General features: G+C 39.9%; 1 protein-coding gene across 3 annotated transcripts in view; it reads left to right on the top strand.

The window, feature by feature from the left end:
• The window catches only part of grb10b (growth factor receptor-bound protein 10b), a 71,217-nt gene that overhangs the window by 37,335 nt on the left and 13,780 nt on the right, over positions 1-20,102 (top strand). For all 3 annotated transcript variants that reach the window (XM_044117930.1, XM_044117931.1, XM_044117932.1), the window contains exon 6: positions 16,704-16,860. In XM_044117930.1, coding sequence (XP_043973865.1) covers positions 16,704-16,860 — 157 coding nt within the window. The remainder of the gene's footprint in view (positions 1-16,703; positions 16,861-20,102) is intronic.

Below are 20,102 nucleotides of genomic sequence, written 5' to 3'. Positions count from 1 at the left end.
AGGGCCGCAGTCCTGCAGTTTTTAGATGTGCCACAGGTACAAAACGCTGGAATGAAATGGCTTAATTACCTCCACCTTGTGTAGACCAGTTCTCCAGAGCCTTAATTATTCTATTCAGGTGTGGTGCAGCAGAGGCACATCTAAAAGTTGCAGGACTGCGGCCCTCGAGGACTGGAGTTTGAGACCCCTGTTCTACAGCAACAGTCTTCAGAATGGTATATTCACATCTGCTTCCTGGTGGCGATGTGATAATACAGTGTTGTTGGATTTTTTTATTTATTTTTTGTAGCATTCTGGGTGGTCCTAGTTAATCCTCCACAAACAAAACCTACAAAATAATGTGACTTTTACATGCTTTGATAAGAACCCGGATTCCTCTGATCAACGAAATTGTGTTGTGAAAAATGTGTAAAACAGCACTGCAAAACCCAGCTTCCAAAAACTGGTCTCACGTTTTGAACTTGATGTCCAAATTGAACAAGGCTCTCTGGCTGCACTCCTGACAAGATCACTCCTCTAAAATATGTACCTGGAGCTGAATTTAATCAGAAAATCCAAGATTGTTTTTCAATAACTTGGCAGCCTGACACTTTGGATTGGATCATTACATAACCGTTTGTTTTAAATCATTTTAAAAAATTATTTTTATTTAATTATAATAGATCCATTTTGTTAGTTATAATAAAACCATGAATGTAAGCAAAGACACCATGGGGGTAAATATAACCTAAACCGCTTTGAACGAATAAAAACCTAAAACATGCAAAAGGTGATGAACTTTTCCCTCATAATTTGTTTTCCAAACTACTGAGAGAACAATACTGTGCAAAGCAATGGAAATTTTAATTGTTTATTTGTGTTTACAGCGCACTGTATCTAAACTCAAGTAAACTCATGTAAGAGTGCTGTGCATCCATGCATGCATTCGGGTGTTAGTCATTTAGATACATGTGTGTTTACACTCGCAAGCCCCTTTGTGAGCTCTGCAAACTATTTACAGCACTGGCAGTGTCTCTATGTTGTTGATGGCAATGGAAAGTATGGCTCATTGTAGCTGTTTTTCAGTGGAAATTCAACTCAGCACCTTTTTCCACAGAGAACTCTCCCAAGGAGCCTTCTCACTCTCACATCTTCACAGGTCTGACTTTAGAGACATGAGTATTAACTTAAAAAAAATAAATAAAAATCATCTGCTTTCCAGTGGTTAGGATCCATAAAGGAGACGGTGATTTGTTTTAGGTTTGACAAGCGGGATCTGGAGAAGGTAAATTATTGTGCCCACTCTCCAAGACCTCTGACCTTCATCATTAGAACCACATGTGTCCTATTTAGAGCCTCTTTTTTCCCTTTTCGCTTATCTCCTTCTCTCCACCGAGGTCGTTTTCTTGTCTGTTGTGTGTCTATCCGTCTTCCTGCCCTCCAAATATCCACTGCCAAATTGCTTTTCAGTTTCTCTGTTTAAGTTTACTGAATTTTCCAGCCTCCCGGCGCTTTCTGACAGACTCTCATGCCTGTCTCTCTCTGCTCCTCCTTGCCTCATTCCTCGGCCTCTGTGAGGGAGACATGAGGATGTAGTGCGGGGCTGTCAGGAATCGTTGGCCAAGCTGTTTGACATGACCATATGACTCCCAACCCCCATCCCTGTTTTCCCTCATCTCTCAAGTCTCAGCCTTCATCTCCCCAGCTTGCCTTTTTCAATGTACACTCTGAAAGGACAGTAATTCTCCGAGATCTGCAGAACTCGAGCGTCAGACTTAAAGTAGAGGATTCTGTATTGTTCTTTAAATGTAGACTCATGGAAATGTGTAGTGTTTTTTTTTTGGATATACTGTATATATATTTTAATCTGCAAGATGTTTCAGAATATAGAACCAGGTAGTTGCCGTTTGTAAGTACTGACAGGAGTCCACTGTGGTGTTTAAATATCTCCACACATATTCTATAAACTCTGACTTCCTGTTTCTTCTTTGGAGCAATGCCAACATGACTTTAGCTGTATGTCATACTCTAGTGTTGTGAAATGGAAGGGGATACACAGATACTAGAACATTAGTTGTCAAATTCCCCTAATACTAACTGGTAAAACAATTAAAAATGCACTGGAATTTGGATTGAGTCATTGACTGTTAAGTAGTTTGTCTTCGTGAGCAGCAGTCCCTTATACTATGAATATTAGAACCTTGTGACTGAGGAAGAAAGAGACGACACAAAGTGAAAACTAGCAGAAATTGCAGATGAAGCAATGTCAGATTTAGCAGATTTAGATGAAATGACTTTATCCAGCAGAGCTCAGTTACTTAGGACACATCAACAGCATGTTACTGAACATACTGTCCATGACATGTAAATGATGGGCACAGATTGGCGCTTACTTGCTGCAGTTAAGCATGCTATCTTGTTGCTGCTACCCCGTTAGGAATAGTGTGTGTGTCAAAGGGCAGACTTTTCCACTGTAAAAGATTGGAATGCTATCAGTGGCCAAACTGTTGGCCTCGATGTGTGAGAAAATCTGTGGCCGCGTGCATAAGTGTGTGTATTTAAGAGCAGGGCCGTGCCTATGAGGCGGTTCTGGTTTGTGTACTCTGTGTGTGTAACGTGCATGTGTGCTCGACTTTACGAGCAGAAACGCTTTCGCATGTGCCCCTTGCGAGAATGCTTGACGGTGTGTTTATGTCTGTGCGAGCTCTGCTTCTCGTTGCTTTCTGCAATCCATGCTGTGTGCAGAGATCAAAGGTGATGCAGTGCTGGAAATCTGCTGGCTCACTCATCCTGCAGCCTGCTTGTTTTTCAATGGATCTTATAGTGAAATGAAATGAAATAAAATGCACACATGTAGGCATTTGTACAGTGTAATCACTGGATAGCAAAGTTTGTGTGATTTTGTGTGGCAGTAACTTGAAAGCCTGGCTTCTTTGTGATTATTTGCACACATAAAAGTACAAATAGCATTCAGTTTTATTGAATTTGTGTATGTGTGCATTCATGTGTTCTAATTCAAACCATGCATGGCTTGTTGGCTCCTTTATTCCTAATATTGCATCTAGACTCACACAGACAGTCCTTCACTTGCATGCTTTGTAGCAGAGGTAAAAAAAGAGCATTTTAGCTCTACAGAAATCTTTTGTCAGCAAACATAGCACTGCTTTCTTCTACTTTTAGACAAAAGCAAACCAGCTTGCATGCAGGCCACTGAGTGACTGAGTGGATTTGCAGTATTCACTGTTGTGAAATACAAATTGTTTCACTGCTGTTGAACAAATCTGACTTGGAGAGGAGCCAGACAGGTTGCGGTTTAGTCTGGAACATCTCATGTGTCAGCGCCATACTCTTCCCCAGCTGCTAAATAGAAACATGCTTGGACCTGCGAGCTCGACCTGCTACTGCTCTACTGCAGCAGAGACGCTAACACAAACAGCCACAAACACATGTTCTGTTTACAACTACAGTAAGCCAAGATGATTAGTCTGAGAAAAGAGTTAGTTTTAAAAATATAGACCTGTTCAATCAGCATCAAACAAATGCCATTTGAATAAAAGCAGCGGGTTCTAGGTAGTGTAAATTTATTTGCGGTGCAAAATGTTCTTCACCTGTCACCAAGACGCTACATTACTCTAGAGTTAAAAACTGCCTCGAATGCAATGCAATTCTGCCAAATTGCATTAATTATTGCAATACCTATTAATGAAAGAAACGTTTCTGTACCATTGTCTCGTCTCGATTTTTTTGTTTCTATTTGGCTCACATGTTTCAGATCATCAAACAAATTTCAGTTTCAAGGAAGTAACTGCCCGGATTAACATGACCCTACATGAAAATTAATTTTCTCCCTAAACCTATCAACTGGTTGTGGCACCTGGCGGCAATGACTGCCATCGAGAGTTTACCCGAACTGCAAATGAATCTTCTACACTGTTCTCAATGTTTTGAGCCCATTTTTCTTCCTATAATTGTTTTAATTCAGCCACATTCTGCAGTTTTCTGGCACAAATCACCAGCTAAGAATCATGCTCCCGCATCTCAATCAGAAATATGTCGAGACTTTGACTTGGCTGCACCAAAACCTTTTTCTTAGCCATTTAGTCTAGACTTGCTAGTGTGCTTTGGATCATTGTCCTGCTGTATAACCCAAGGGAACTTCACTTAAGGTTAATAGGCTGTTGGCTATTCTTCATCAGGATTATTTGATCAAAAGCAGAATTCATTATTCCATCAAATACAGCAAGTCGTCTAGATTCTGAGGCAGCAGAGCAGCTGCAGACCATCATGTTACATCACCATGTTTAACTGGCAAATTGACGTTGTTTTTCTGAAAGCCGGTCACCGCACACAGGCATCAACGACACTCCACATTCTATTAAAAGTTTTCTTCCAGCCTTTTCCTCTATTCGCCCACATCCATTGTCCCATCAATCTTAACAAGTCTCACTGTCTCTACTCAAGGCAAACATTTGTACAGCATCATGACGTCGCTACCATGTGTCGCCATGGAGGAGGTGTTTTCAGGGCGATGTGGGTGGTTAGATTAGCTTTGTGCAGCTACTACTATAGAAGTAAACCATGAAAGACTGACTTTTTTCTTCAGTCTTTATCTGTAAGACCAATCAACATCACTCCCAGTTACTGGATGTTGTTTATTGGATGGAAAAATTAAACGTGTATCGTTATTGGCCCATTCCTGGTTCCTGCTTAAGTTTATAATATTCCCACGTGAAACTAAGAGTATTCATTACTTCTTCTGCCACTAATTTGAAGACCTGAGAGATTAAAGTTTGTAGCTGAATTATTTGAATTATTAAAACGAATTAAGAATATTTATTTATTATTTACGTGGATATATTTGTACATTTGGAGCTTTTGCATGGTGAGTTTAATACATGATGTATTTTAGCATCTTCTTTAATAATTTTTGTGCTCAAGGGTTTTCATACAGCTTCGAATATGCAAATGTCTGTATTCGCTTGTGTTTGAGTGTTTCACAAAGACAGCTATGTGTTGCTGCCTGTAGCTATTTCATCTGGCCAGAACTGAACACAGCTTCCGGTCTCATGTAGGTCATGGAGACTGCATTTTCCTCTCTCTTTGCCTTCTCTCCATCCTCTCTCTCTGGTTCACTCCTTCTATGTCTCTCTTACTGTGTCTGGGAAAAGTAGGACAGCTCAGATTTCTGAAACTGCTGCTGTGAACAGATAGAAAGGAAAGTAGGAAGGAGGAATTTAGCAGAACTGGAGAGAAAGTGATCTACTAGAAATCTAAAAAAATATATGTTATAAGTTGGATTAATATTTAAGGATTTATGACTTAGACAATGTACAATGTTCTACAGCGAGATGCATAACTATAAAGCATTTGTTAAATGAGCGATTCTTTTACTAAGACGTTTTCAGTCTTTGAATAGCTGCATTGCCTTTTGGTCAACCGAGATGGAAACATAGCAAAAAAAGATAAAAAAGTGTAACTAAGTATTGTTTAATGTTGTTAAAAAAAGTGCCGTCCTTTAAAAATATAGTTCAAAATTATGTGTGTGTGAAGATTTCATGTCTTATCATGGCTCTGTTTCTTTTTGGCAAAGAGAACCTTGCCCTACACCAAATATCTGGTAAAATATTCAGTGTCTTTGCTTTTTTTGGTACTGCTGACTTTTTCTGGTGTAGTAAAACATACATTTTTTTGTTTCAATTTACAATGCAATTTCACAATTGCATGATTTTAAGCGTGGTTTTAAGCTTGTTATGGTTAAATTCAATCTGTGACCACACCACAACTACAAGGGCTTGCAATAGAGCAAGTGGACCATTTCCACACTATTCATAAAATCCCCTCAGCAGTGTCACTCTTTGTTTGCCCAATTAGAATGTCTCTGTCCTTTTACCCCCACCCTGCTGTAATTGGACAATGGCTTCAGATCAACAGTGGTCTGAGAAAACATTTGCTGCCCACGCTTTGCTGGCAGTCAGTGAAAGGAAGGTTCTTGTAAATATATATTGGTAGAATATCTGCTGTCTCTTTGAGGTGAAACCAATCTGAAATAGATGAAGATTCATAGTTCCTATTGGAACACCATAACCTCTCGGACTCAACTAAAATGTTTTCTTTCTTGTGCTTTTGCATATTAAAACTATTTCAAAATATCTGTGATGTATGTAGAATTGACCAGTTAAAGTTGGATCTATCTAAGTATTTCTGAACAAGAGAAGATTGAATGCAACAAAATTGCCTGTTAGCTTAGCACTAACAGGAATATGGTTCACTCCCACACATATTCTGAATTGTCATCCTCCATCTTTCTACTTCCTTCAGATCTCTTTATTGACTCTCCGTAGTGATGGTGATACAAACTGGAGATTGGACACCCTTTGCTGGAAAGTTAGTGGAAAAAAAATATCTAGATTTAAACACTTTATTCATAAGGATATCATTAAACTTGCTGAGCCTTTTCATGGCTCACAGAGCTTGGACAGGCCTCTGTCTAAGGGTCCCAATTTGACGCTGTAATTAGATGACAGTAGACAGCTCAGTGTGTCTTCCTCATGATTCAGCAGAGTTTTCTTGGCCCATGTCTCCCACTCCTGCTGACTGCAGGCGCTAAGTGAGGACAGCCAATTGTCCAAGGCCCATTCAGGTTTTTGTGTCTCTATCTCATCATCTGGGACATTTCCAGGGGCAGACCAGACCACACACAGCATTACAGTCAGAGAGGGCTTTTATGGAAGTTACTTGTTAGTGGGAATTTGGGGGGCCAACGTGGGTTGTGTGTGCCAAATCCAGCAATCAACTGTTCCAGTTCTTTTCTGGAAACACGCAGACGTTTGGAAAAGCAGAGGCGGCTGGTAGAGCAAACTGTTCACTCTGCAGCACATGCAAGACTGATGACCTGTGAAAAGATGAAATGTCTCAAAAGAGGTGGTATTATGTATATTCCAGGCTAATAGTGCCATTTTATAGCACAATCAAGTAACTGTGCTACCTTCAGTTGTTATAAAAATGCTGTATTTATCAAACGTGACTTAAAAGAAATTTGACTTCAAAATCGGAAGCCTTGAAATTGGCCTCTGTCTCTTTAAGAAGCCCCTGCTCTAATTCAACACTCCACCTTCAGCACGTCATCACAACAATGCTTCCCATTGTGCCGTTAGCAACGGTTCGTATGAGCGGTGGACTGAGAAATGGGTTGATCTGCTCAGCAGACTCCAGTTCCACCAGGTGTTTGCTAATTGCTGCTGCCGCTAGTCTGGAGTAGCTGAGTGGAGAAGACATGGATACGGGTTCTCTGTGAGGTTCCAAATGCAGATTTTCAAGTGCAAGTGTTTGCAGTGTATGATGATTTGCGAGCTATGTGCGACCCCATCATTACCCTAATTTGACCAATTTTTGGCTAATTCAACGTGTGCTGCAGTCATTACTTGACTTTGTTGGATGCATTCTAACAAAATCAAGGTATTTTCAGGAACTGCTCCTTGTTTTTCCTGAAAACACCAGTCTCAAATAGGTTGTTAATGTTACAATCCTTCATATCCAGCATTCATAATAGCTTATGAGACATACTTTGCTTCCATGAATGTTTTAATTTTACAAGACTTTATGCCACTGTTCTTCAAAAAACAGATGTTATGGTCATAGGCAGCTCCGGTTCATTTAAGGCCTGTGTTTATGATTTGGTCAGGCCAGAAATAGCATAAACTGAAAGCCTATCTTGTGATTAGAAAGTCCCTGCCTGGACAGACTAATGAAATATAATTCCTCTTTTGTTTCACTTCTCCAGAAAAAGGTCACACTGGTGCAGGCATCAGTGCTGAATTTGAATATGGTTGTGTGGATGGACACTGGAGACTCTATCTAAAACATCTATTTTTGGCTCCAATTGTGGTTTGGAGTGTTGCTCCTCTCTTTTCCCTCCACTGTTTTGCCAACAGAGACTCCTCTCGCTAACACAGCTGCTTTACAGGTTGCTTTCAAATGCTTCACATCATTTGTGTCTAATGGCTCCTGAAGAGTGTGCCTAATGACCAATAGTCTTTTAGTAACTCCTATCTGATGTAATGGCTTGTAATGTGAACGTAATACCAGCGTAGCTATTTATACAGTCAGAGACAAAAAGATTGATGTGAATGTGAGCTGGCCGCTGGAGGTGCACACATACAAAACAGTATCTCTTTGTCTGCCTGTGATTGTCCTCCACCTGTCCTGCTGTGTTATTTCTCTGTCAGTGTGAGAAATGGATTAGTAAATTAGTAAAATGCCGTTCAATCCTGCAGGGCGAGTGTGTCTATTTACCTTAAATGTGTTGATGTGTGAGTTTGCACATCTGGGTGCCTGCATGTCTGATGGAGGGTGTGTGTGTCTGTGTGCTGCCTGAAGCTTTCAGTTTCTCCCTGAGGCATTACATCACAGGGTAGTTATCAGACCTGAGTCATCAGAGTGGTTGAGTGGCCCTGCTCTGCTCTTCCAGCTAAATGAGGACTTGTTTAAAAGCAGCAAATTATCTTCCCTTTCTTGCTTACTTGGTTGCCTGTGTGCAGAGATGTGGTCATTTAATTATTTTTTCTTTTCATACCTTGCAAAGGGACCCAGTGACGCACGCATATGCATGAAAAGGAAGATTTTTGGGGTTTTTTTCTTGCTAAAGAATTGAAATCGTACTTCTGCCTTTCAAAGGTCACATTTTTGTTTCTTCTGAGTCCACTTTGGACACAGCAATATTGTTCTGAGTTTGAATCACAGACTGATGTTAATTATATTTTGCCCATGAATACGTATTAAAATAATTCCAAATGGTCTGTCCGCTTCGTTTCATTGCTAGCCCCCTGGTTGCGCCGCTTCTTGACGTGTATTTTCATTTTTAAGCATTTAACCAATCACATTTCAGCCACTATTTGTTGCCAGGGTCAAATAAATCTGCCTGGAGGCAATCAGTTCACAATCAGTTCTGCGGGCCCTGTAGCATAAAATAAATGTCGATCAAACTGTTGCTTCAACCAATCAGATTTTGAGTTGGGGACACCGAGGCCCTCTAGCACGGAAGGGCCTCGGCGAATATGCTGACGTACGGAAACGTCAGCATATTCACACGCTTTGATTGGATAGTCAAAGAGCGCACTAGCCAGAGCTAGCAAACTGCATCTGTAGCGAGCTGCACAAGCAAAAATATTGTTGTGTTGATTTAATAGCTGTTTTGTCAACCCACAATGGTTGAAGGAGGAGAAGAAATGGATTTGGTTGGAGATTTACTGTTAAAGCCATTTTTAAGACGGACTTTTCAAGAAAAGCTGGGCATTGTTAAGCAAGGTCGGGCGATTCCGAAGCTAGCAAGCCTGTCACAACCGGGAAAAGGATTTGTCCGCACAAGAGTAATTGAAATCTTCTTGAGGAAAGAAAGGAGGATGGATTTTGTGTACAAATAATCAGGATTTTTGGTGAGTAAAATGTTGCTATATTCTTAAATAATATTGCAATTTCATTAGGTTATTTTTGATGCTTTTTTATGTGTGTCGCAGCTGTACCTGCAGTAGAGGTTTTATAGCCATAAAATAGTTATTGAGGGTTGGACGGAGCACTACTGAAGGCCTAGGTGTGAAATGCACGGCCCGCCACTGATATATATATTTATTTTTTACAAAATAAACTCCATGCATTGCAGACGTATGCATCAAACCCTCAGCGACAAGAGAGCTAAACATTTTCAAGTGATTTTACAGTTTTAATTGAATCATTTGTGAAAAATGCACATTGCCTCAAGTGATTTTTTTTTACTTGTATTATATATTTAGAGTCGCACATCAAACATCTAAAATGACGGTGTTCTGCCGCCCATCATCACATGTTGGTTATGTAATGTATATTAACTATGTATTTTTCACACAGATCCCTTAATTTCAGTGTAATTCTGAGAGGCTCAAAACTTAAGAAGGAACAAAGAGATTTGTTACTAATTTACAGTTACCAATTTCCTTTTCTTTCTTTCTTTTTTTTTTTGATTCCCCAACATGGATTTTAGCAGATTCCAAATTTCAAAACTATCTTTTCTTCGGTCAATAATTATTTCTTAGAAACGGAGTCGGCATCACACTGTGTATAAGGAGCTGTTGTAGGGCAAAATTACTGTAGAGTCATTTTAAGATGTCTTTTATGTCTAATGAGCAGCAATGCACATATATCAACACTACTCAGCTAATATTAGTCATTTTAAAACATATTGTATAGGTCTGATAAACAAATCTAACAATATTTATTTTCATCTTTGTTGCCAGTGTTCTTCAGAGGGGCAGGTGAGGAGGTTGGTCATGTGGTCTTTCTTTGGTCATGTGACAATGACATTCATGCAGAAGTTAAACTAAAGCGGAAAAGCAGAGGTGAAGTGACCTGTGTGGGTTTTTTTTTTTGTTTGTTTGTTTTTTTCAAAATTGTTGAAAGTGTACTGAAATTGATATAATATACATAATATCAGTAAATATCAGTTATCGTCTTTAACAGCACTATTGATATTGATATCGATATTGTCCCAAATTCTCATAACTGTGCATCCCTACTGATTCTGACTGTAAACATCAGTCTCCGACGTTATTATGAAGAGAATCCAGACCTATACCTGGACATTGAGACTTCCAAAAGTTTGACAAACTGCAACATTTAAAATTAAGTCAGAGGAACCACTGTGCATTCAAGAATCTATTTAAAATGAAACTGTCTTTACAAAGAAAACATGCTATCTGTTTCCAAAGAACTTTTTTCCTGGACTTATGATTTCTACACCATAGCATGTTGCAGTTAGCACAAGCTAGTAGCAACGATGTATGGTGCATACAGGCCAGTAGTCATCAGTCAGCTCAGGTCAAGCAAGTCTAATTTTGGAGTTAAAGCGTTGTAAAAGATAGACTTGTTTTAGTTTTACACATGCTGGACAATGGTCCGGATCTCAGTAGCTCAGCCTGTTCGACTCAAGGTAAGGTAATTTAATTTATATAGCACATTTTCAGCAACAAGGCAGTTCAAAGTACTATTAGCCTCAGGACATCTTAACACAAAAGATATTTCTTCAATAAAACTAACGCTATGAACTGGAAATTTCCACATGCATGACAATTGTCCAAAATCGACCTTTTCTCCAAAATTAGCCCTCAAAATACTTTTCAACAAACCTGTGGGTGACTTCATAGTGGCCAATTACATCTTTTATGTTCTGCTAACTCCTACCGCCTGCTGCCTACACTCTGTCCTGATTTTTTCTGTCTACCGCTCATGTCTCTATTTGCCAGCTTCATCTCTTTCTTTTTGCATTACAGTTACATAATATCTGTTTCAACAGTATTACGTTTTCACAGTGTCCAAAAAACTGAATGGTTCTTTATTTCAGCTGGAGTATGCCTGTCATGATAATACACAACCAATTCCTTCTTGATAGATTGCTCTAGGAAGGTATGACTTTGCTTTTACATGGGATTTTGTGTTTATATTGCATAATTCTATCAGCTAATCGACATAAAAGGAAACAGATCAAAAGGTTTTTTTCGAGCCATATGATTTTAGTTGTATGTTATTCAGTTATTGTCTGCCGTACCTGTTTAAATTTCTGGTTTGTTATACATGACAGCAGAAGGACCAGATCCTGAACATGAGCTCTCTTTTTTTTTTTTTTTTTTTTTGGACCCAGTAGAAACAGTTCAGCATTAATTTTAGAAAAATGTCTATAAAGATGCATGTATTGCACTGCAGCAATTCTTGGTGTTATTTTAAATAAAAATGCATGTTAATCTTGTTGAGCCTGCCATGATAAATTAGGTCCCGGTTTCTTTAAACTTATAGAAAATTGTCACCAAAAATGTAATTTTTATGATTGTTTTTCTTCTCAAAAGAAAAGACAAATGGACTTGGTTTATGTGTCTTACTTTCTCTTAACAGAACTGAATAAAAGATTGTTTAGAATGTCCGTTGCAATGTCTTCCCTGCAGCCTTGCTTGGGCTTTCCCCCTTTCCTGAGAAGTGGTGACAAAGACCTGGGAGTGTGTGCGTGGGGGTGCGCGGGCGTGTGTGTGTGTGTGTGTGTGTGTGTGTGCGTGCTCCGTTCTAGTGCGAGTGTCGTGGCAGAGAGGGGGTGGGCAGGAACGCAGCTGTGCAGGCTAGATATGTGGTTAACAGTGGACGGCATTCATGCTCCGCATTTTGCTGCAGTGTGTCACCAGACTGCGTCTCTTGCTCGCACTTCCCTCTTCTTCCCACTCATTTTCCTTCGTTTCTCACATCCGTCTGTGTCAGTCTCTCCCCTGTCCCACAGTCTCACAGAAACGCACACACACGCATACATGCGTGTACGTGCCTCAGTGCATGCGCATTCTTACAGCCTTCTTTCTCTTAGCCTCGAACCCTTCCTGTTTCTGCCAGCATCTCTCCCCAGTGCTTCCTGCTGAAAAAAATTCAGTGGAATCTCTGTGACTCCTACCTGTGCTGCCACTGTTTCGCAATTTCTGAAAAGTTTTTTTTTTTTTTTTTTTTCTTCTAAATACTATTCATGTACACGCCTTTTCCTGACAAATGAACACAGCCAAGTTACTGTAACTTTATTCCAGACATGGCACGTCAAGGCTTTGGCCCATCCACTGCTGGTGTGTTAAATATCTTGAGTTTAAAAGGAGCATAAAGACCTTGAAAAAGTACTGATACTCCCTAGACCTCATTCTAATTTTTCACATTAACCATACATTTTTACGTCCTTTTGTATGACAGACTAACATAAAGTTGTTGCAGTAAAAAGAAAATGACACATCCTTTCTTTTTTTTTGTTTTTTTCAGAAGTAGAAATGTAGAAAACATTCATTTGTATCGTAAACCCCTGAGTCAATACATTGTTCAGTCAGATTTTGTTGCAGGTACAGCCAAATGATATTTCGTGGTATTTATTGTGACAACAAAGTGACAGTAACAAACTATTTACAACTTCTTCTTTAGTCTTTTGTTGGTAAACTGAACGGTTGACTCCACGTCGCAGAAATCACGACAACATAAATACAAATACCGGTCTTTAAAAAAGCACAGCAATTTTTAAACAGGCTTCTTTCAGACGCCAGTTGCTTAAGGAAGTGAGGAGTTTTTTATTTGTCACTGTCATGTTTTCCTCTGAGAATGGCGTGATCAGAGTGATGTGCAGTGACCATTTTTTTTAGCCGCAAATTGTGTTTTGCTTGTTTTTGATTTATCTGACTAGACCATCTCCCTCCATATGTTTGTTGTTTGGAATACATGACTGGTGGCATACTGAGTTCTTATGAGGTTCTTTCAGCAGTGACTTTTTAAAAAAAATATATTTTACCACATTTGTGGAGTTCAAAATTCATAAAGGGGCAGTGTTATGTAAAATTGACTTTTTTGAGCTTTACATCATGTCATGATGCAACATCATGTAAAGCTCTTATTCCTCATCAAAGAAATATCTGCTTTGATTATTTAATGTGTGTTTGAGAAATTCTTTAATCTCCCATGTCATCTATTTAGCTGTGCAAAAAGTCTGGTTGGTTCTAGCACCTCCTTCTAGGCGACCCAGCTCCTCCTCTGAGCCATACAGAGCTTCCTTCCCCTGCTACGACCCCACTCAGCTCCTTCAGACTAGTCAGCAACAATTAGCAAACACCTGGTGGATCTGCGCATCTGCTGTACTCAGTAAACTATTCCTTAGTGCAACGCTGATAAAATTGTGGATAAAATTGATGATACATTCATGAAGGTTGTAGACTGGAAAGAGCAAGACTTTCTTAAAGAGTCAAAAGCCCAATTTCAAGGTGTTAAATTGCGCAGTCAAATTTCTTTTAAGTCGAGTACAGCATTACTTGATTGCACTATAAAATGATACAGTGTGACTGGAAAACACATAAGACTTCCCCTGTATTTGGGCTGTCAAGAGATTTTCCAGACCAAGCTGACGATTTTCGCTGCTCCTCCAGAGTTACCATTGGTTTCTAGGCTGCTCCTCTGGTTAATGCTCTCCTTTCACATGTAGTTTAGGTGGACAGTTCTGTCTTTGTAGGTTTGCAGATGTGTCATACTCTTTCCATTTAATGACAGACTGAACAATGCCTCATGCAATGTTTAAGTCTCGGAACATTGTTCTATAGCCCAACCCTGCTTTGTGGCTGGGCTATATACTCTGTGGCTTTCACACAAACAGTTGCATTTATGCTGAGATGAAACTCACACTTTCGTCTTTATTTTCCTTTTAAGCCTTGTTTTAAAACCATGGATCATTTCCACTTCCACTCCACAGGGCTATGCTACTCTGTGAGTCTATCACAAGAAATCCCAATGAAATACTCCAGGTTTTGTAGTGTGACAAAACGTGAAAAAGTTCAAGGCGCCTGAAGACACGGGGTGTGTGTGTCGTTCTCCACTTTGGCTTAATTGTATTTGCTTCGAGTCAGAGCTAAACAGCAGGAAGGGAAGAATAGAAGGACTGGAGAGGGAGAGAGAGAAAGAGAGAACAAGGAGAGGTGGAGAACATACAAGCCAAGAAGTTCTCGCTTAAAAAACTTGGAGGCAGGAGAAGCAACAAACTTTCCCCTCTCCTTCCTTCCTTCCTTTTCTTCCTCCCCCAGCTGCTCCTCTCAGCCCCACGCCCTTCTCAAATGATCCCTCATGCATCAAGGTCTAAAAAGAAACCGAGGCAGAGAGCTCGAAGGGGGCTCTGAAAAAGTTGGCGGTGTCTGTGTATGACTGTGCGTCTGTGTGTCTGCTGGAGTGTGCATGCCTCTCAGGGAGGGTGTGTGCGTGTGTGTGCACCCGTGCGCGAGCGTGTGTGTGTGTGTGTGTGTGTGCGCCTCTGCGTGCTCAGGTCTGTGTGGGAATGATTACATCAGCCCGCTGGAGCTTTATGATTGGTTGGTGAGTGTGTGGTTTGATTCGGTGCGCCTCGGAGCCCGTGGCTGAGGCTGTAACCCTTTGTGAGGGGGAGGGAGCGGGAAGGAAGGAGAGGAAGACCGATAGTTGTCAGACTGAGCCGGCACTGGGAGCTCTGCGCTGTACCTGCTGCCATCCAGCCGCTGACTGTTACTGCCCGTGTGCCCTGTGTGCCACTGCACACGCCGGCTTTACTTCAACCAGACTGTTCTTCATCTTTTTTTTTCTCTCTCTCTTTTTTTTCCCCCTTCCTTTCTTGATACAGCAAGCGGCCTTGGGATACACTAAGGTATTAGCTGTAACATAGGCAGCTCAGCTGTCAGCTGCCTTAATTCATATTTCTCCTATAGTCTCTGGAGAGGAAAGCGGCAGCATTTTTTTGGTCTAAGGTGGACTGTGTGCTTGTGAGTTTTGCGGAGACAGACACACTCCAAAAATGCCTTCGTGTTCCCCGGACTGCTGCCTGCTGCGGGCCATGGAGGTAAGACCACTCTCTCTCTGCGTTTCACCTCTTTCCTTTGGGGTGGCTCTGCCTCTCTTTGCTCCCCCCTCTCTCTTATCTTTTTTTTTTTTTTTTACAATCTGTCTGTTTCTCTTTGAGGTACAGCCATGCTTAACTGGAGCCAATAGATTTATGGAGACATTACTTTAATTGGCTATCTTCACTTTTTCATCAAAGATGTGAGCAGGGCAACAAAAGAAAGAATCATATGTTTTACCAGCTGAATGACTGAGCCGTTTTAATGTAAAATAGACAGCCTCAGGCTTGGTTTGTGCAGACTAAGATGCTTAACGATAGGGCTTTACTTGGGGGAAGGAGAACATTTGCTTACCCTGATATATTTTTGGTGTAATATTTAGATTTTTCATGTGAAATGCTGGCAGTCTGGATATTTTTATGGGCTAACGAGCTTAGTTTATTTGCAGCTCCAGTTTAGTTTTTTTTTTTTTTTTTTTTTCTTTATGCCATTGGATGTGCGTATTCTCTGCCCCTGCATGTCATTCTTTTTTTAAAAATAACCCTTGGACACATAATTTAAGTAAATTTAGAAGCATTAACCACATTGTATTTGGCAGTTGCAATTTCTGGATTATGTGGAGGAAAAAGAACTTGTGAAATGTTACACATCTGGTGCTGAAGGGGGTAACTTGCACGTCGATGGTTGGCATCTGTTTAGGAGTTTATATGTCAGCAGCAATAATGCATTTATGTACAATTTGGGTTTTTTTTCCAGTCATTTTTGGCTATGCATATAATAAAATCTTCTTTTCCAAAGGGTCAGTGGTGCTCCGCATTGAACCTTTTTCTTTAAATCTCTCCATACATTTTCTTTAGAAGCTGTAATTTTGTGCATATATACATACATAGTAATTTAGACTTTGTGTTGAAAAGAGGAGATGCTTGTAATACACTATGGTATATTTGTCTCTGTATTACAGTAAGAATATGGCTTAGATGCTCGCCTGTGATTTCTAACGCCATAATTGCTACACAGTGTTGAATATCTGTTCTTTTCTATTGTGTGTTATAATGACAAGCCTGTGTATTGTATGCTATGGTTCATGAAAGGTTATCGCGGTGTTGAAGGGGTGGGGGGAAATTGCTTACTTTGACCATGTATTAAGCTGGTTTGACTAAATTTCTTGATTGTATTTGTCTTTTTTTTAATAATTCCGAACATTTTGATTGATTGAACTTAAGTAAAAATGTGTATAACAGCTCTGTTGGACTTTTGTTTCAGATTTTGTTTCCCCTGTTTTCAATCCATGTTACTCAGACACTCTTCATTCTATTTCCTCTAACTTTGCCCTCTGCATCTTCTTTTCAGATTGTGAAGATCTTTAGCGAGGACGGCATGTGCAAAGTTGTGGAGATTCCAGCCGACATGACGGTCAGGCATCTGTGCCAGCTCCTGGTGTATAAAAGCCACTGTGTGGATGACAACAGTTGGGCACTTGTTGAACACCACCCACTGCTAGGACTAGGTAAGAAACCATGCTCAAGTCCCCTTGGGTGGGTGAGGATGTGCAGTGTTATCACTGCCTTACAGAAGTGCATTCCTGTCTCTGCACCATATTCATGCATGGAATTATGGCTGCATAGTTGGGTGGGCAGAATAGTCGCATATTCTAATGCAGGCATTTCTTGAAGCGTGAGTGGATGAGCATATTGTATAACATAAGCGCACACTGTCCAAAGGGTAACATATACAGAGCGAAGTCATTGTGGCTCATCTGCATTTTCTTATGCAAGGAAAAACCTTTTAACAAAAGTAATATCGAAGTGGCTCTAATTTACTTTTTTGTTGTTGTTGCAATTTAAATTTAGCATTTAGCATGTTTAATATGAAAAGCCCTTTATGACTGAGTTCATAGCTCTAATGCACTTTAGTCTTTTGAGCACACAGACAAAAGAAACTGTTGGAATTCAACCAAAAACATTTGTGTAACTATTTGCAAGTGTTTTGTACTGGGTTTGATTTTAATTGGAGAAGCACTTGTCACAGATTTCCAATTTTCTTTGAGGTCTGACCTGCTGATCTTAAATTTGATTAATGTTTCTGATGAGGTTTTAACACATAAGAGACATTTTGCTGCTTGTTTTGGAAAGAGCTTTTAGTTTTAAGCCAATGAAAAATTATCCTTATTATTTATTACTCTCCAAATTTTCTTTTTTACCTTCTAAGTAGCTTTGTTTTTGAGTTAATTGAAAGAAATACAATTTTTTGTTGTATGCAGAGGAAGATTCACACACTAGCAAATAGACTCTTTCCTGTAAACTCTTACATTTGCGGTTTCAAGACACTGACAAAATACAAACTTTAAATTTGAAGTGCCAAGTTTATTTGTATTTATTTATTTTTTTTCAGCCTTTCTGAAGTGGGTCAAGAGAATCATAATTGATCGTTACAGCTCAGGAGATGTGATGTACCTGATGAGCAATGTAACAAAACCTTTCTCGCCTTTCCCCCCCCCCTTAGTGTCAGCGCCTGTGTAACATTATAGCTCCAGCACTGTAATTGACACGCCAGCTAGGTGATGATTGATGACGAGTTTAAAAACCTTTCTTTCGCATTAGAGGTTTTCTTTAGTTCTGCACTGGAGCCTGAAAATAGAAGCACTTACTGCATCAGAGTGACTGCAGTCCAAACAAGATTCAAAAGTGGAAAAAAAAAGAAGAGAAAAACGTAGGAAACACCTGAAGCTTGTTCTCGTAATTTTTTTGGTTTCCATTTCTTTTGAGATAGAATTGTGTTAAACTCGGCAGCGTGAAATAGCGCAAAAAAGTTTCAGACAACTTAATGTTAAAAACCAGGCCTCCCCTAGAGAGGGAGGGCGATTATAAAACACTCATGGAGGACTCATTTCTGCACAGTTACCCAGATGTTGGAAGGAAGGGGTGTAATTTTAAAAGGAGTTTTGTTTCTGGGAGTGAAACACATTGCCCAAAGAGACATGGTGCAAAAACATTTCATTTCTGCTGCTTAAGCTGACAACTAACATCTGAGAGCTTCTCTGTGCAGACTGCCGTGCTTGTCAGGCGAGTAAAATCTTAGAAAATATATTGCATTATTCAAAGTGTGGCTCCCAAAGCTCTAACCTAATATTTCACCATCTGTCATGATCGACGTATTTTTCTCATCACTGCTGCCAACCCGGTGCTGTCAGACTGTGTTGGTTTCTTGTGAATGACATCATTTCTGGCTCAGCATCCCTCGCTTCTATTATAGTCGTTATTGTGTTTTAAAGAACCTGTTCTGCAACTGTGCTCTTTTGTCGTCCAGAATAACTGCTTACCGCATTTAGTGTTTACAGGATTCTGAAAATGACATATAATGAAGCAGTGGCAAATTTACCCTTTGTCACTTTGCATGACACGCAACAAAAAAAAAAAAAAAAAAAAGTATCTCGACTGCAGCAAATAAAATTATTTTCATTTAGATCTTAGTTCTCTTTTTTTTGTTGAAGATGTTTTAGTTAATGCTACTTTGCTGTAATACGCTGACAACTGTTGTGTGGCTGAGAACTGTACTTTCCAGCCTTATACACGGCAACGGCCAGAGGGTTGGCATTGTGCACAAAAGCTGCTAAATAAGTAGTTGTTATGGTGACCCCGAGAAAAAATGTAATAAATAATATTACGGTAATACAAAATTAATAATAATAAAAAAAAAACTATAATGCATGATAGTTTAGAAGACAATAAAGGAACAGCACACAGCTTGCAAAGACAGTCCCGTTCCTCTGTGTCGCAGCCCAATTCTGGCATGCAATTGAATAGGGTGAAATGGCCCATTGGGATAAGTAACGTTGACCTCTACGTGTCCGACTAAAAAAGGTTAACAACTATGGCTGAGGGAGTTGGAGCTGCACGGTGAGTCACAGCTGCAAACATGCCTGACTCATGGGGCGACAGGCTGAAGTGGAAGGAAAGAAATCGGTCGTGACAGTGTACAGAGATCGTGACAGAGGGCATGAAAGGGAGGGAACACAAAAGCAAGCACCAAAATTAAGCTTGGACATCACGTGCCACAGCAACTTATTCCTGTTTGTTGTACTCTGTTTAATTAAGACCTGTTATTTACCTAATTATTAGGAAAAAAAGCCACCAATTAAGGGAGTAGCAGATGTTGAGAGAGCGGAGAAACTGTGTGACTCACTTTCGGTTTAGGAAATTGATTTAAACAAAAAAAATAAAAAAAAAACCACAGTTGTGACTATATTCATACAAGATCAGACGTTGCTCTGAATCACAGCTTTATATTTACCCACATTAGGAGGTTTTTGGTTTTAATATCAGCAGTCGGTTAGCTGGATTAGCCTGCAGCTGTAAAACCAGCTTGTAATTTAAAATTGTTTTAGCCACAGAAAAAGACAGCATTCTGCTTTAATTCACAGTTTCTGAACCCTGTGGGCAGCAGTTTCATTATTGCCTAAGACGATGTATGATTAAGTTGAGAGTATGCCAGCCCTGTTCATTTATTCATTCATAACACTTGTGTTCCATTAATGTGCAAATGAGTAACGGTGCAACACTGTGACGTTCCGCTTCTAAAACGAGGACTAACAAGGCGCGGATTGTGGGAAAAAACTGCTTGATTTGCATTGGGAACAGGTGGGGGAGTCGCACGCTACTGGAATGTTTTTTATAGGAAATTAAAGGTTTCAGGAGCCTAAATTTAGAACAGCCAACAGTAAGGGTTTGTGCTTTTTATTTCACTTTCATT

This window comes from Gambusia affinis, linkage group LG05, assembly GCF_019740435.1.
Source record: "Gambusia affinis linkage group LG05, SWU_Gaff_1.0, whole genome shotgun sequence".
Taxonomy (NCBI): Eukaryota; Metazoa; Chordata; class Actinopteri; order Cyprinodontiformes; family Poeciliidae; genus Gambusia; species Gambusia affinis.
The sequence above is the reverse complement of the archived record's forward strand: the minus strand, read 5'-3'. Positions and strand labels throughout refer to the sequence as shown.